The sequence below is a fragment of the Sander lucioperca genome, chromosome 21 (assembly GCF_008315115.2).
Source record: "Sander lucioperca isolate FBNREF2018 chromosome 21, SLUC_FBN_1.2, whole genome shotgun sequence".
In the NCBI taxonomy this organism is placed as follows: domain Eukaryota; kingdom Metazoa; phylum Chordata; class Actinopteri; order Perciformes; family Percidae; genus Sander; species Sander lucioperca.
Genome location: NC_050193.1, coordinates 13,228,073 through 13,247,182, shown reverse-complemented (window position 1 = coordinate 13,247,182; position 19,110 = coordinate 13,228,073). Strand labels below are relative to the sequence as shown.

At 41.2% G+C, this 19,110-nt stretch overlaps 2 gene segments (V, D, J or C); both read left to right on the top strand.

Annotated features, from left to right (window-relative positions):
* Positions 1–10,242: 10,242 nt before the first annotated feature.
* Positions 10,243–10,775, top strand: LOC116065521. The segment is given in 2 exon segments: positions 10,243–10,310; positions 10,437–10,775. Coding segments are annotated over 2 exon segments (363 nt in total).
* Positions 10,776–12,503: 1,728 nt separating this feature from the next.
* On the top strand, positions 12,504–13,332 carry LOC116065218. The segment is given in 3 exon segments: positions 12,504–12,568; positions 12,665–13,029; positions 13,324–13,332. Coding segments are annotated over 3 exon segments (417 nt in total).
* The last annotated feature ends 5,778 nt before the right edge of the window (positions 13,333–19,110 follow it).

The following is a 19,110-nucleotide window of genomic DNA, read 5'->3' as shown; positions in this document are numbered from 1 at the left end:
CCTTTTTGTTGTTGATATCTTACAGTAGTACTGTATAATACTACACTGCTCCACTGGATTAGGATCCACACTTTATATGTGATCAAAGTGAATAATGCTTGATTTCAGTTCCTGAGCACAATTCAAGAGAGAAAAATGTCTTCTGTGCATTGGTGTAAATCTGATCTAACAGTAGGGGGGGCAATAAACATACAATTTCTGAAGAGCAATTTTTAAAGGGGACACAAATAATACAGCCACAATTATACTCGTAGAGGACATGTGTTCACAGAGGAAAGCCTTAATACTATCATTAGTGTAGCATGGAGACTGTACCATTATCCTTCTTTTCATTGTTTCTCTTGATTCAATAAAAAAGATGACTAAATTGACCGAAATATTCTTCTTTAAAACCATGTATTTATTTTGAAGTTGTTTATAATCAAGCCACAAAAATACCTTAAAACATAATGACTTATTTTGAAAAAATGTCCCCATATAAAAGAAATACAATGCTTTTGTACACTTGTTAAATTAGCTGATCATAATGTAAATTAGTGAGCCACTGGTACAGCTCATCTGCTCACCCTGACAGCCACACACCTCCAAAAATATGAATTAAGCTCAGCACACTTACCTGAGACTCTACACCTGACTGTCCCTGGTCTCCCTGAGACTCTACACCTGACTGTCCCTGGTCTCCCTGAGACTCTACACCTGACTGTCCCTGGTCTCCCTGAGACTCTACCCCTGACTGTCCCTGGTCTCCCTGAGACTCTCCACCTGACTGTCCCTGGTCTCCCTGAGACTCTCCACCTGACTGTCCCTGGTCTCCCTGAGACTCTCCACCTGACTGTCCCTGGTCTCCCTGAGACTCTACACCTGACTGTCCCTGTTCTCCCTGAGACTCTACCCCTGACTGTCCCTGGTCTCCCTGAGACTCTCCACCTGACTATCCCTGGTCTCCCTGTTCCTCAGGTCTTTCTATCTCCTTTGCCTGTGCAGAGTGATATTAGTATTTCCATAAGCACCCATTCTTATAAAGATGTTACCAAATTGTCTTGATATGAGGACTTATTGTACTTACTTGGCGTTTTGGTGTAGGCCTACTGAAAAAATATCTTATGTCTGTTTTTCTTTTCTCTGTCATGTCAACACAAATCTTTAACGCCAGATGTCTAAATATGAGTTAGTTTCATAGGTTCACCACGCGGTCATATTATAATCATAAAATGATCTTGCATCCTTCACTTAAATATTAGGTTTCATCTGGGACAGAGGATATGTATTTAACTGATCAGCCACTTAACTTCATATTGAGCAAAACACAACTGTAGATCTTCAATATTAACCCTAATATCAGTTCACACACATAACGTTAGGCTTATCGCCGTGGTAACGTTAGTTGTAGTGGGTGCATTTCTATCCAACAAGCTATAAGCTAGGTAACGTTACATTATATTACACTAACATAGCGAACTTTTTGTCATGACTAATTCATTAATTACTCAGCATAATTTCTATTTGAGAAAAGAAAAACTTAATCCGATGTTTAATGTGAATAAAACAGCCTTGGACCGCCTACTAACTTACTACATTCCTGTCACTACCGATGTGACTGAGTCTACTAGCGCAGATCCTACAGCATGCAGTGGACCAAACCACTGTGAGGCAAGGGAGGGGGGACTCAAAATGTTTCTAAACTTAAAAAGCATTTTTTGGGGTTTGTATTGTTTTACTGCTTACACAGATATTTTAAGTATACATCATTATGTTATTTACAATACACAGCATTGTTTTAATGATATTTCTAGGGGGGGGGGGAACCCTTAGATGGGGTGCTGACCCCCCTGGGATTTACGCCCTTGCTTATGTGCTATCTTATTAAAAACCTCTCTCTCTCTCTCTCTCTCTCTCTCTCTCTCTCTCTCTCTCTCTTTCTCTCACACACACACACACACACACACACACACACACACACACACATACACACACACACACACACACACACACACACACAAACACACACACACACACACACACACACACACACACACACACACACACACACACACACAAACCTAACTGCCTATGCCTTCCTTTACTCCAGATTCAAAACTGAGTTTTGCTCTGAGCTGTACAGATGATGCCTTGGAGGAGGAAGAGTACAGCAGTCTTTGGTCCACAGTCTTCTCCTTCATAATCCTCTTCATATCCTCTCTTCTCTATAGCATGCTATTCAGCCTGGTCAAGGTAAACATGCAGGCTTCCTCTTAGTTGTACTAAAGACTAAAGACTGAATGTAATACAGAATTTATACATTACAGTTTGACCAGGTACTTTACAAGTTAAAGCCCAGTCATGTAAATAAAACTCAAGCACATAAAGGAAAGGATATTTTTGACCTACTCATCTTTGAACAGTTTTTTACGGAGCCCCGGAGGTGACATGGAGGAAAAAAAAGCCTAGCTGCTGCGCCGGTCCCCCGGTCATGTCCGCCAGACTCACCTTAAGAAACCTGTGATTTAAATTTCAGCAGCCTGTGAGAGTCCGCTCTGCTCAATCCTGGTACTGGTTCTCCCGGGCTTCCCTTCCTTCCAGCGGGCCCAGCAGTGCGGCCTGGGGCTCCAGCTGCGTGGTGTCAGCAGGCAGTGAGCTCCACCGCCAGTCCCTGCTGATCCAGATGGGACCGGACAAAGACACAGTGGTGATCGGGAGGATCTTCCACGTAGTCCAGGACGACCTGTACGTCGATTTTGGCGGAAAGTTCCATTGCCTTTGCCGGTGGCAGGCGGACGGAGAGGAGCTATTGCGGTGCGGGGCTGCAGAGTCCGTTTGCGACTGCAGGATCTGGAGCTCACTGCCTGCTTCCTGGGGACGTACGTTTTGCTGTATGCACCACATTGACTGCTGCTGTATAAGAGCGCTGTGGAAATCTTTTTCCTAAACTTAACAAGTGGTTTTGGTGCCCAAACTTAACTGTGGATGCCACATTAAGCTCACTTGTTGTTGGCTAAACTTAACTGCCACGGCCCCTTAAAGGACCATCATCTCGTGTGCCCTGTAGCCGGTTCCCAGTAACCTTTTGTCAGCTAAACCATAGATTGTATAATAATAATGGACAAACTGTCTAGGCCTAAAAAAATGAAGCCAACGCAGAAGTGCCTTAAACCTGCATTCTATCTACTTAAGGGAGTAACTCAAGGGAAAGTTTGCCGGATTTCTGTACTGCCTTACATGCAGATGGATGGCGGCAGTTGCCTACGCAGAGGTCCACGTTTACCTGCTGGTAAATCTCCACTGGATGACTCACTTCAGAAGGGTGTGAAATCAGCAACTTTCCCTCTTTAGCGTTTAGCTTAGCGCAGCGCCCTTGCAACAATAAAAAACACTGGCTTGGCCGGGTCATCCTTCCCCGCTTACCCTCTCGTCAAAAATCGTCACATCGGTTGCAAAAAACACAAGATGTTAACGCCCGTGTCTCCAAACTCGAGGCTTCAAAACGGCAGTCCATAAACTAATGGGTGACGTCACAGATGGTACGTCCCCTATTATATATGTCTATGGGCTAAACTCAACTAGCAACAGCCGCTGATACGAGCGACAGCTCACAGAGCTCTGTAGCAGGTGTCTCGCCTAATTTCATAGGATATCATAGTGTGCATACATTTTTGTACGATATCCTACGAACCCATTCATTAGAATGCGTTGCATGAATACATGTTCCAACATTGATGATTAGGAAGTTATTGATTAATTCTTTTGAAAACTTTTAGTATCCTTAAAATGTATTATTGAAGTGTAGTATTGATTTTTCATTGACACATAAATAACATATTGCACTGTTGTAGAAATAGATATTCTGTATGTGGCTTTGAATTTCATAGTTTGACTATAAATCTTCACTTTTCATGTTTGGTCATTTTGTTGATCATATTTGCTTTCATCTTTAATTCAATAAATGTAATATACAATAAATCAAATTTGGACAGCCACATTATTAAATTAAAGAGAGAATGAATATGAGTGATTGTGATGTGCTTGTGATAAACATGGAAAGCTTTTGAGGAATTTGTTGTCATTAAGCATCACAACACAGGGCTCTATGAACATCTAAAATAATAACACATCAAGTCAACATAACGGAAACTTCTGTTAGTAGTTAAGCTTTGAAGGTTTTTCAGTTTCTAAACATATAATCTTTGGAGAGTCACTTCCCGCTCTCTCTGCACCTTTGGGACCACAGCTGTGATAGTGAAACTTTGTGGAAACCGTCAGAGCTACAAATAAACTTCCTCGAAACAAGACACCCATCTTTCTGTGAACATTTGCATATCAGCACGTGTCCAGGCGTGAAGCGGCTAACACGCATACAGCAGAGATATCAAATACACAGAATTTCATAAGTTCATCAAACAATATAACAGCAAATGCAAGACATGCAGAGTACAGAAATACCAGATACAGTACAAATATATTTGTGTACCTATTTTGTTTAGCTGTATGGTGCACAGTTGTTATTTCACATATAGTTTCATATGGGTGTTCTTATTGATCTAGAACATGGCAACACACAGCAGAAGGAGCTGGAGAATCCCACAGATTGACCTGCACAACCTCTGGGTTTATATTCAGTAGCTACAGGATGCACTGGATCAGACAGGCTCCTGGAAAAGGACTGGAGTGGCTGTGATTATCCACAGTAGCATCAACTACTCTCAGTCAGTTCAAGGCCAGTTTACCATCTCCAGAGACAACAGCAGACAGCAGCTGTATCTGCAGATGAACAGTCTGAAGACTGAAGATTCTGCTGTTTATTATTGTGCTCGACACCCACAGTGACTGGAGTTGGTTGAGCAGCTGTACAAAAATCCTACAGTATTCTTACTGGGCTGATGAAGCCAAATAATGAAAATGACATATGAATGTAATATGTATATCATATATTTTATATAGTTTACAAGTTTTTTTCCCTAAATTTCACATTATGTATCATTTTTAGATAATAAATGACCCTTTGTCTCTTCATTATATTACATCCTGTTTTCCTGAGAAATATTATTACTCAACATTAAACACAACACAATAAAAATCACTTGTTGGTAAAATTGCCAAAACGATCTGGTTGCTTAAATTAATCTACTTCAACTCCTGCAGTAAGAAACATTTCTTGTCTTTCCTCATCCTCCCTGGGCTGATAAACTCTGCACTGTCTCACATGACTAATGTCCTCAGGTCAAGTCATTCAAAATGAGACAACACAGACATCTGAGTATGATTGTTGTATGACTGGCTTTTAAGAATTCTGAATTAAAACAAGTACAAATCATGCTGCATGATATTTGATATATGATTTTATTTCTGACATAACCGACACATATGAAGGTAAAATATGTTGTTTATTACAGAAGAGTAACTTGTAAATGGATGAACTACAATAGTTCTCATCTTTGTTAAAGGATTTAGTTTTTTGCATTTTGTCACGTTTCAGTTCCTGATCAGCTGTTTTCCTCTAAAAGGCTCCAAGTTTCTCTGTATGTCTGTTTCTTTAAACATCTGCAAACACTGAAACCATTACACGTCTTTTATTAAAAGCTGCAAAATATATTACTATTCACATGATTCTGGTTGCTGTCAATGTATTTATGTTTGCAGCAAATACAGTCAGTAAGCAAATACATGAAAAAATAAATGCAGGTAGCAGCTACTACACAGCTTGGATCAGACAGCGTGCAGTCAGTTTCTCAAAAGTCAGTTTCTCTTTCATAACATTGTTATTTCTTCTCATTAACAATCTAAAATGTGTTTGTCAGAGAACCAATTTCCAATTACAATTCCACCACTACTCCTAGTCTTGTCAAGAGAACCATCTGGAAGGGCTTTCAAACTGAACTTGCCATTCAAAACTCTTTTCTTTATCCATTTCTGCTCAAGGGTTGTTTCTGCTAGCCACCCACAACATTACTGTGCATCGCTTCCTGGTTTCCCAAAACTAAAGAGCGTCCCGAGGCCCAAATCACAAAACACGCATGCATTAATCCTACATCAAAAACAACTGGTGGTGTTAAAAGCGTTTGTGTTAACTCTTTATTATGGCGTTAATTTTGACAGCCCTAGTTTAAATACTTGGAGGTTTCAATCACTGATACATCATTGTCTGTACTCCCACAAGAAGAATTAGACTTTTAGAAATTGTTTAACATTAATTTACCTTATTTAAGTGATTATGTAGAAATGCAGCTGAATTTTCTTCAAAAGTTGATTTCATTTTGCTAATTTAAAAATAAATTTGCACATAAGCTTTATTCACATGAAAAACAGCAATTTGATCAAAAATAACTTTAGGAGACATGAGATGTTGTTTACCTATCTCAAGCCGACAAGGTGATTTACCTACTACAGGGCGTTCATCGTTCGACTGATCGTGACTGTCTTCCCAAGATGGCGATTGCCTTTATACCCAAAGGTAATGTAATGTCTTTATAAACTATCTTTTTAATAAACTGTCTGTACACTTACAAAGTTCTCAATGCTTCGCTTTACATGTAGGGACCCTGATTATGCAACCGTTGAAGTGTGGTGCTATTTTGACCCTTGTTAGTGGTATAAAATAGCGATTTAATTTTACTCTACCAATGCCCCGAATGCCTAGCGTTAAGCTAATCAGCGGTTCGTGCTAGCTTGTTTCAAGCTACATACACATTTGATTACCATGAAAACATATCACAGAGAAAGGTTGACTCGGTACACATGTGTTATTAACCCCTAGGTTCATTTTGCGCCGGAATTGTCCTTTAATTAACGTCCGTTACATTCAAGCCATTGCCAAATGTGTTGATACAAAGCTAATTAAGACTATCAGCTCCACACAACTCTCTCTGTATTTCTCAGTATGGCTATGTTCAGAATCTGGTGTTGTCCGGCGACTTTCGCGCCCAGAAAATCAAGCAAAGATAATTACCTCTTCTGAAGAGTCTATCATGCTTTTTTAATCCTCCGTGTCCTCCTCGGCGTGATCACGGAAGGCTTGTATCATGTGGATGCGCTGTAAGTTTTGTTGTCATTAATTAAATTTCATCATGGGGGAGACAGAAACTGTGCACTATAGTTTTAAACATGCAAATAAACATAACAAATTTTACAGCAGGATACTTATTGATTCTTAAAGAAAACCCTCAAATAAATATTGTTTTTTCCTTTATGTCAGTATGATTTAAAGACCTGTGTCTTTAGCACATACATTCCACTAAAACAGAAAGAAAATGTACTGTGCTGGCCACAGAAACTAACTCAGGAGACAAATTAACTAATTTCCAATATTTAAGCACCAACTCACTGCCCATGCCCCATCAGTTGCCCCCGGGTCTCGGTCATGGCGCATCAATAAATGTAGATATACTGTACATGAACCCTAAATCAACCATACAAAACTAAAACCCAGATAACATAAATGCACACCCAAAACATTAACAGAACATTATTAAAACACACTAATAACTAGGACAGAAACAGTTCAGAATTTTTTTTTCCCCATGAGCCTTTGCATCGCTTCAGCGCAGAGAAGTTCAAATGACCCACCCCTCCCATACAGGAACTTAACATCTTTAGTTTTCTCTGCTTGATACGATCTGTGCACTGCATACTTAAGCGGATTAAAACAACTAATGTGATTTAGTAATAAATATGTTTTTTAACAAAACATGAAAGTATAAGTAGTGACCACTAATTTTGTTTAATTACAACTACATCCAGGTTTACAGTGTAGTACAATGACTTCTATTGCAGCAGTTGAGTCTGGATGTGATGAAGGCATGGTTTAGAGTTTCAGCAGCAGAGAAGGAGAGAGATGACAGAAACACGCTATGTTAAACAGTTGGAGATGTGAATTGGAATTAAAGAAGTCAGTGTCAAAGATTACTCCATTGGTTTGGTTGATGGTGTCAAAAGCAGCATTGAGGTCAACAAGGATGAGAATGCTGAGATGACCAGAATCTGAGGAGAGGAGAATGTCATGATAAATAAATAATAAAATAAAATAAAAAAACAATATTATTATTACTATTATTATTTTAGTATTATATTTTATTGTATTATTATTATTATTATTATTATTATTATTATTATTATTATTATTATTATTATTATTATTATATTAAAATTTTTTTTTGAACAATGAGCAGTGAGACGAAAAAAGATCACAGTAGGTCATAATAGTTACTCACACACTGCTCGTAAATGATATCTCTGGATCACACATTTATTTTTAGGGGCAAATGTGAGTGAAATACATACTGTAAAGCTCTGCCTGTATGTGTATATATATATATATATATATTTTATGTATTGTGTGCAGGATGTTTACAGTAAAATACATTGTTTCCAGGCCTTCAATGTTTCATTTCGTCATTTTGTCTTAATTGTTCTGTTCTTAAAATAATCACACATCAAGCAGCAGGTAAAGTACATCTATGATGTTCCCTTTTAAACCTGTAGAGGGAGGTCTATGCAAACTCTTCCTTCTTTATAAACACACCAACAGCAACTGTAGAATCATTTGAGGCAGAACAACTGACAGTTTCATATATATCAGAAAGACTTTGATCAGACATCAGTTCATTACAGAGTTTGATGGGAAATATGATTGTCTGGGGTTTATTTTTTGTAGTTGCTATTAATGGTGAGGAAATCATTTTTGCAGTTACAAAGTAAAGCAATTTTTTTTTAAATGCTTAATATTTTCAAGTGTGATGGATGATGATCATTTCTTTCCTTACAGGAGTTTGGAGTGAGATCAAACTGGACCAGTCTCCCTCTCAGGTGAAAAGACCTGGAGAGACAGTGAAGATGTCATGTATCATATCTGGTTATAGCATGACAAGCTACTATATTCACTGGATACGACAGAGACCAGGAGAAGCTCTGGAGTGGATTGGGAGAATAAGCCCATATAGAAACACTCCGAGCTATGCCAGCTCCTTTCAAAGCCGTTTCAGTTTTACTCAAGATGTTCCCAGCAGCACTCAGTACCTCGAGGTCCAGAGCCTGACAGCAGCAGATTCTGCTGTTTACTTCTGTGCTCGAGAAGACACAGTGACTGAAGACAGTGGAGCAGCTGCACAAAAACCTCAACAGATATGTTTAGTGATCATAATAACATCTGGGTTTTCTAATCAGCATCACATGTGTTTATATTTTAGACAAATTAAATATATTATACACATTGTCTGCAAATATTTACTGTGTTTACACAATTTGTGTGTGGCTGACCAGCAAAAAATAGTATTTTGGATAAAATAGTATTTTGTTCTTCCTTCCTAAAACATTATGGGCTTTTAGATTTTGTTTTATTTTTTAAAGTGAAACAAGCTGTAGTAGCTTTGGGTGAGTTGATAATATGGGTGTATCCCACATACTGCATAAACATACTATTAGAATAGATTTTAAGAATCAAAGACAATTTACTAATTTCATGTAATCATTCGTTATCCAATTATTTCAATGCTGTGGCAACTTTAAATCAATGCTACCACTTCTCATGTTTTGTAGAAGGAGCAAAGTCTTCAGTTTGCTGGGAAATATTAACACTTTAAAACTGCAACAAATAGTTACCAGTTTATTGGGCTTATCTCTTTAATATAATGCAATCCAGTATGACCAAATAGAGAAGATCCAATATTTTTTTATAATGACTAGAATGTAGTTTATAATGATCTGGTGTACAAAAATGTACCTGAATAATTTGTACCTGTATTGTGCCTGTACAACAAAAAGTACAATTCTGCACTACCTTCTCAGCATTGCCCGATAAAAACCAAAGATTAGATGTTTAGAGCATTCAATCACCCCCTGTCAGTTGCTGATATATATTGACATGATTTCTGCTTCTCTGACAGGAACATGGCTGGGATCTTAATATAAGACATATTCAATTTAATTGAAACATGTCAGACAAGCATTACTTGTTTTGACTTAGAGAAAAAAATAAATAAACATTCACTTTTCATTCATCCATCAACTATACACTCTTATTATTGGGGGTCATGGTGGCTGGAGCCAATCCCAGGTGACATTGGGGCGAGAGCCGGCGTACATTGTGGACAGGTCGCCAATCAATCACAGGGGTCATTTACATTACATTTTCACAAAACAAAAACTGAATGCCAAGCCTAATCTAGTGGTATCCTCCCTGTGAGGAGGAGTCAATGTAAATCTCAGATATCTTCCACCTCTACTTATCTGAGTACAGAGAGGAGGATAGAGAACAGTGGACACACAGTTTAACATGATGGACTATAGGACAGGACTGCTGCTTTTAACTATCTGCTGGGCAGGTGAAGATTTTCACTGATCTTGATTTGACATTCCCATTTGTATTACTGACATATTTCACATGAAGATTTTCTCTGATCTTTGTACCAAGGTAATACATGACATGCTTATCGTTTTTGGTTTGACAGGTGTTGATGGTCAGAGTCTGACAGAATCTGAACCAACGATTAAAAGACCTGGAGAATCCCACAGATTGACCTGTACAACATCTGGATTGTCATTCAGTAGCTACTATATGGCCTGGATCAGACAGGCTCCTGGAAAAGGACTGGAGTGGGTTGCTACTATCACTCATACCAGTAGCAACATGTACTACTCTCAGTCAGTTCAAGGCCGGTTTACCATCTCCAGAGACAACAGCAGAGAGCAGCTGTATCTGCAGATGAACAGTCTGAAGACTGAAGATTCTGCTGTTTATTATTGTGCTCGAGACCCACAGTGACTGGAGTTGGTTGAGCAGCTGTACAAAATCCTGCAGTACTCATTCTTTCAGGCTGGTGGAGCAAAGTTTGAAGTATTTTTTATAACATTTATATATTTTAATGTTTATATTACATTTTTGTTGTTTTCAGGTTGTTAAGTTGTTTTATATTCTGTAATCTAATTTTCATATACAGTATGTTTTTATAATACATTAATAATCCTCCCTGCATTATACACATTTCAGAAAACACGTTAAAAACACAAAAAAGATCTCTTTTTGATACAAGGTCCAAAGACAGCCCAACAATCTGGTTGCCGAAATTAAACTTCTACAAATACTTTACATTTCTACAAATTAAGACACAATTATGTCTGTAAATGATATGATGTAGAATCTATGAGAATGAAAAATAATGTTACTGTTTCTTTTATAAAATCACTAGAGGACAGTCAGTGTCTAGTTTCTCTCTCCTCTGTTACTAAAAGGAGAAACTCAGATCTGCTGTTCTCATTGATCTTAACTGACTGATACTCAAACTCTAACATAAATCATATTGCTCTGTAATAAAAATCAATAGGTAAATAAGAATATGTCACTCTTTCCTTCATGTACTGTCGTTTCATTAAAATCATTTCTAAGAGAAAACAGCTGAAAGTGGAGATGAGTGATGACAGCATTTTACGTTATTGTTTACATACAAAGTGAATTTACTTGTATCGTGTATGGAGATAACTATTTCATATAAAATGATAATTATTGTTGAAAGAATAATAATATAGTCATTAAGGAACTGTTGTTCTGTTTTAACTGCAGAGAAATGTCTAGAATATATGTGGAGACAATATTGACAGTTTAATGCCATAAAGTTATTTGTATTTGGATATGAAGAAAACAAAATACAGGCATATTTTCACTCTGCAGATATAATAACACTAAACAGAGTCTTCTATGCTCCAGTTAGACCAACATTGATGCTTCATATGTGTACATTTTTTGCAAAGAGACTTTAAATATGATGTAAGATTATTAAAAAAGAGGCACACAATGACAGCAGCAGATGATTTTGTGGTTTTAGACTTTCTGTTTTACTTTTTACCGACCAATGTCATGATGAACAACTGACTGAGTCTCAGTTTTATTGAGACTATTGGTGTCTAAATGTGTTTTCCTCTGTGTTATAAGGTTTGTCGAGAATGAGAACATTTATTTTAAGATATTGTGTGAAATAATAATCACATACTGTAATGCAGACTGTAAAACTGGGTAGCACTTTTCGTCATTCAGTAATTACACATTTGAGTGATAAAAATGACACAAAGTTTCCCAAGTATCCTTTCTTGGGTCTCTACATGCTCACACTACTCAGATTCTGTAAAGCAACAGATTATCTTAACATATCATATGTGGACACACATTTTTACATAACCATTAATTACTGCATTGAAGAAATCAATTATTTGATAAGCAACACCTACATTAAGACAATCACAAAATCAGCCAACTATCACGTTAACAGAATAGTTAATAGAAATGTTGTGATTGCATGAGAGTCAGATGGGAAGATCAATTCTTATATGTTTATTACATATTACATTTCCTTTCCTGTAGTAAATTAGATGGTTACAATAGTCTTGATTACGTGTTACAGGACAGTTCATCCTTCTTTTGTAGCCTGTCAATGTCCTTCTCTATGCAAAGTAAACTTCCTCACAGTCTGCTATAAAGACTTGATATCATGCTGTCAGTTGCAGCAGAAGAAGAGAAGCTCCCATCAGATCACCTTCAACATCAACATGTTCTCTGTAGCTCTGCTGCTGCTGCTGGCTGCTGGATCCTGTGAGGAGCTTTCAGTGGATTCACACTAATACACACATTAGAAACACTGAATAGTCAGAAGAATGATGGAGATAATGTTAATTTGTGTTTCCACAGGTGTGAACAGTATTGATCTCATCCAGACAGACTCAATGGTTGTGCAGCCTGGACAGTCTCTGACCATCAGCTGTCAGGTCTCTGGTTATTCTTTGACTGATAACAGCTATGCAACAGGTTGGATCAGACAGAGTGAAGGAAAACCAATGGACTGGATATCCCACCGGTGGGGTGGAGGAGGCTTTTACCAAAATAATGCTCTGAAGAACAAGTTCCTTTACCACACACACACGTCTACTAGCTCGGTGACATTAACAGGAGTGAATCTGCAGCCTGAGGACACAGCTGTGTATTACTGTGTGCGTGTAAGCTACACAGTGATACAAACCACCAACAGACCTGCACAAATACCCAGCAAGCAGCATGTGACTCAAACACAAATTTACTTGAGATTGCTATGGATAAAAGCGTCAAATAAAATGCAATCATTAATTCTTCAGTTCAACTTAACATGTGCCATACAAACGGCCTTTAGTTATGGATAAATTATAGAACGGTAACACTTTATAATAATGGGACTGGAAATCTTTGTGACCTGTCAAATAAAAAATATTGTCAAGTAGTAAGTTAGTAAAAAGTAAAATTCATAAATATTGTACTTGGGTGAGCATTGTTCTCAGGCATTACTGTTTAAGTGCCTTATGTTGTTGTGAATACAGCAACCATGAAAAAGCACTCCTTCAATTCTTAATACATTTAATTTTATGCCACCATTAATCATACCTTATTTGCCAATGTTAAAGATGGACCAGGTCAGCACTTTATTTGAAGGGCCACAAACATAATGAAGTAATAGATGATGCATTTTTATTTAACCATAATTACAACACTACAGGTTTTCTGAATATATGTACACTGCTGTGACTGGTCAGTTCTTTGAAGAAGACATGAACATCATTAATTAATCAGAAATCTTGATGATTCAAATACCTTAATTGATGCATTAATTAACGTATTGTTCCTGCATTATGTCATGCATGAGATACTATTAATCCTTGTACATTACTGAAGTACTACATTAATTAATTCATGCTTTTTCATGCATGAAGTCATGCATGAATTCACAACAATTCATGTACCATAATTATAAAGTGTAACCGATAGAACAATACGAAACAAAAAGTGCTCTTGTCTCTGAATGTGATATTGTATCTAACATAGAATGACAAGCAACTATAATTAAAAAATGAACAAATAATAAATTATACAATCTATAACAGAGTGCTGGTTTAGGAGCCACTCCCTCCCCATTATGTCTTGATGTAAATCTTCAGTCTGTGCAGTGTACTTCTGTCCTGCTGACTGCTCTTGTACTTTGTGTGGAGCATCAGATGTCACATCTCCAGCCTCAGGATGATGAACACACTCACTCTTCTGCTGGTTGCTCTCTCTCTGCCCTGTGAGTTCTCCTGCTTCTTGCTGTGTTATCTTTTCTCAGACAACATGGACTGATGGTCAGTCAGTGACACCAGAAAACTTCCCAGATGACTGTCTCACTTTCTTCTGTGGTTCCTCTCTCCTTTCATTTCATCAGGTTGTACAGGTCAGAGTATGGAGTCCATTCCTTCCAGTTCAGTGGTGAAAAGCCTGGGGAGACTCTCAGTCTCTCCTGCAGGGGATCTGGCTTCACATTTAGCTGCTGCAGCATGCACTAGATCAGACAACCTGCAGGAGAAGCACTGGAATGGATAGGCCGTATTTACAGTGATGCTAGTAGAACACATTATGCCAGCAGTGTGCAAGGACGAGTAGAGGTCACCAGACATAACAGCAACAGCATGGTGTATCTGAGACTGTCCAACTTAAAGCCAGAGGACTCTGCTGTGTATTACTGTGCGAAACACACACTGGTTAAAGGAAGCAGAGAGGCTTGACAAAAACCTCACACATCTTATTTTCACAAATACCTCCAGGTGGCAGTAGAAGATAATATGTCAGATTACACAAAGGAGAATATGACAGTGTCTCTAATCACACACACAAATATGGAAGCAAACAGACTGTTACTGCTGCTGGCTGCTGGATCCTGTGAGGAGCTTTCAGTGGATTCACTCTAATACACACATTAGAAACACTGAATAGTCAGATGAATGATGGAGATAATGTTGATTTGTGTTTCCACAGGTGTGAACAGTATTGATCTCATCCAGACAGACTCAATGGTTGTTCAGCCTGGACAGTCTCTGACCATCAGCTGTCAGGTCTCTGGTTATTCTTTGACTGATGACAACTATGCAACAGGTTGGATCAGACAGAGTGAAGGAAAACCAATGGACTGGATTTCCCATCAGTGGGGTGGAGGAGACTTTTACCAAAATGATGCTCTGAAGACCTCTCCTGGAACCATCACCTTATCGTGGTGGAGAGGTTTGTGTGTCCCTATGAACCTGAGGGGTGTGTTGTCTGGAGCTTTGTGCTCCTGGTAGGGTCTCCCAAGGCAACGTGGTCTCAGGGGAGGGGCCAGACAAAGAATGGTTCAAAAACCCTATGAAAAAACGAGGTAGAGATGGAGTGACCCTGCCCGGAGGAAGCCCGGGGCCCCTGTCTGGAGCCAGGCCCAGATGGAGGGCCCGTCAGCGAGCGCCTGGTGGCCGGGTTTGCCACGGCCGGGCACAGCCCGAAAAAGCTACGTGGCACCTCTCTCTCCAACCCATGGGCCCACCACCTGTGGGAGGAACCGCTGGGGTCGGGTGCGCTGCCACATGGGTGGCAGTGAAGGTCAGGGGCCTCGACGGACCAGACCCGGGCAGCAGACGCTGGCTCTGGGGACGTGGAACGTCACCTCTCTGTGGGGGAAGGAGCCGGAACTTGTGCGGGAGGTGGAGCGCTACCAGTTGGATCTGGTGGGGCTTACCTCTACGCACAGTCTCGGTTCTGGAACCATACTCCTGGATAGGGGTTGGACTCTTTTCTTCTCCGGAGTTGCCCAGGGTGTGAGGCGCCGGGCGGGTGTGGGGATACTCACAAGCCCCCGGCTGAGCGCTGCTACGTTGGAGTTTACCCCGGTGGACGAGAGGGTCGCCTCCCTACGCCTGCGGGTTGTGGGGGGGAAAACTCTGACTGTTGTTTGTGCGTATGCACCAAACAAGAGCTCGGAGTATTCGGCCTTCTTGGAGACCTTGAATGGAGTCCTGTATGGGGCTCCAGTGGGGGACTCCATAGTTCTGCTGGGGGACTTCAACGCGCACGTGGGAAATGATGGAGACACATGGAGAGGCGTGATTGGGAGGAACGGCCTCCCTGATCTAAACCAGAGTGGTTGTTTGTTGTTGGACTTCTGTGCTAGTTATGGATTGTCTATAACGAACACCATGTTCGAACATAGGGATGCTCATAAGTGTACTTGGTACCAGAGCACCCTAGGCCAAAGGTCAATGATCGATTTTATATTCATTTCATCTGATCTGAGGCTGTATGTTTTGGACACTCGGGTGAAGAGAGGGGCAGAGCTGTCAACTGATCACCATCTGGTGGTGAGTTGGGTCAGAGGGTGTGGGAAGACTCTGGACAGACCTGGTAAGCCCAAACGGGTAGTGCGGTTAAATTGGGAACGTCTGGAGGAGGCCCCTGTCCGACAGACTTTCAACTCACACCTCCGGCGGAGCTTTTCGTGCATCCCTGTGGAGGCTGGGGGCATTGAACCCGAGTGGACAATGTTCAAAGTTTCCATTGCTGAAGCTGCGGCGGGGAGCTGTGGTCTTAGGGTCTTAGGTGCCTCAAGGGGCGGTAACCCACGAACACCGTGGTGGACACCGGTGGTCAGGGAAGCCGTCCGACTGAAGAAGGAGTCTTTCCGGGATATGTTATCCCAGAGGACTCCGGAGGCAGTTGCAAGGTACCGAAGGGCCCGAAGGGCTGCAGCCTATGCCGTGAAAGAGGCAAAGCAGCGGGTGTGGGAGAAGTTCGGAGAAGACATGGAGAAGGACTTTCGGTCGGCACCAAGGTGCTTCTGGAAAACCGTTCGCCACCTCAGGAGGGGGAAGTGGGGAACCATCCAAGCTGTGTACAGTAAGGATGAGACGCTGTTGACCTCAACTGAGGAGGTAATAGGGCGGTGGAAGGAGCACTTTGAGGAACTCCTAAATCCGACTAATACGCCCTCTATGGTAGAGGCAGAGCTGGAGGATGATGGGGGATTGTCGTCAATTTCCCTGGTGGAAGTTGCTGAGGTAGTTAAACAACTCCACAGTGGCAAAGCCCCAGGGATTGATAAGATCCGTCCAGAAATGCTTAAAGCTCTGGGTGTGGAGGGGTTGTCTTGGTTGACACGCCTCTTCAACATTGCGTGGAAGTCGGGGACGGTGCCTAAGGAGTGGCAGACCGGGGTGGTGGTTCCCCTTTTCAAAAAGGGGGACCAGAGGGTGTGTGCCAATTACAGGGGTATCACACTTCTCAGCCTCCCCGGTAAAGTCTACTCCAAGGTGCTGGAAAGGAGGGTTCGGTCGATAGTCGAACCTCAGGTTGAAGAGGAACAATGCGGATTCCGTCCTGGTCGTGGTGTGCTTTGTGGATCTGGAGAAGGCGTATGACCAGGTCCCCCGGGAGATACTGTGGGAGGTGCTGCGGGAGTATGGGGTGAGGGGGTCCCTGCTCAGGGCCATCCAATCTCTGTACGACCAAAGCGAGAGCTGTGTCCGGGTTCTCGGCAGTAAGTCGGACTCGTTTCAGGTGAGAGTTGGCCTCCGCCAGGGCTGCGCTTTGTCACCAATCATGTTTGTAGTATTTATGGACAGGATATCGAGGCGTAGTCGGGGTGGAGAGGGGTTGCAGTTTGGTGAGCTGGGGATCTCATCGCTGCTTTTTGCGGATGATGTGGTCCTGATGGCATCATCGGCCTGTGACCTTCAGCACTCACTGGATCGGTTCGCAGCCGAGTGTGAAGCGGCTGGGATGAGGATCAGCACCTCTAAATCTGAGGCCATGGTTCTCAGCAGGAAACCGATGGAGTGCCTTCTCCAGGTAGGGAATGAGTCTTTACCCCAAGTGAAGGAGTTCAAGTACCTTGGGGTATTGTTCGCGAGTGAGGGGACAATGGAGCGGGAGATTGGTCGGAGAATCGGCGCAGCGGGTGCGGTATTACACTCAATTTATCGCACCGTTGTGACGAAAAGAGAGCTGAGCCAGAAGGCAAAGCTCTCAATCTACCGGTCAGTTTTCGTTCCTACCCTCACCTATGGTCATGAAGGCTGGGTCATGACCGAAAGAACGAGATCCAGGGTACAAGCGGCCGAAATGGGTTTCCTCAGGAGGGTGGCTGGTGTCTCCCTTAGAGATAGGGTGAGAAGCTCAGTCATCCGTGAGGAGCTCGGAGTAGAGCCGCTGCTCCTTCGCGTCGAAAGGAGCCAGTTGAGGTGGTTCGGGCATCTGGTAAGGGTGCCCCCTGGGCGCCTCCCTAGGGAGGTGTTCCAGGCACGTCCAGCTGGGAGGAGGCCTCGGGGAAGACCCAGGACTAGGTGGAGGGATTATATCTCCAACCTGGCCTGGGAACACCTCGGGATCCCCCAGTCGGAGCTGGTTAATGTGGCTCGGGAAAGGAAAGTTTGGGGTCCCCTGCTGGAGCTGCTACCCCCGCGACCCGTTACCGGATAAGCGGAAGAAGATGGATGGATGGATGGATGCTCTGAAGAACAAGTTCAGCTACAGCAGAGACACTTCTGCTCTAACAGTGACTCTAAAAGGAAAGAATGTGCAGCCTGAGGACACAGCTGTGTATTACTGTGTACGTTACCCCACAGTGATACAAACCACCAACAGACCTGCACAAATACCCAGCAACCAGCAAGACTCAACCACACACACATGTTCTAAATGTGGACATTAATAAAGACAGCACTCTCTAATGAGTTAATAAAATGAATGTTTATGGAATTCAATGAATGGTATAAATTGTGCTGTAAAGCCTATAAAAGATGAGAAACACATTTTTCCTGTTTTCATGTAACATCTGGTAACTAACTACATTTGAACATTAATACACAAAGTCACGTTCATAATTACAAACCATGCATGTTATAATGACAAAGCGAGATGATAATAGAGCAATTTTCAGAAATGCTTTTAATGTTAGTGATTAGACTAAAACTGTAGTTTATTTATGTTATTGTAAATGCTCTCATTTGCTGCCTATTATGTTCAAAGTGACTAATGAGAAACAGAGCCTTGATAACAAGATAAATCATAATTTAATAAATGTAATTAAACTTTGTATGTTAATGTGCCAGATGTCATTTGTGTATTTTAGATTACATATATAGTTGTGGTACTAATATTAATAAACATTTTACTCAAATTAAAACATGTCAGACAAACATCAAAACAGCTGACTTGGAGGGTTGACTCTGACTTAGTTTCATTAAATATCTCCAGTCCAGATGTTTCCTCCCTGTGAGGAGGAGTCGATGCAAATCTCAGATATCTTCCACCTCTACTTATCTGAGTGCAGAGAG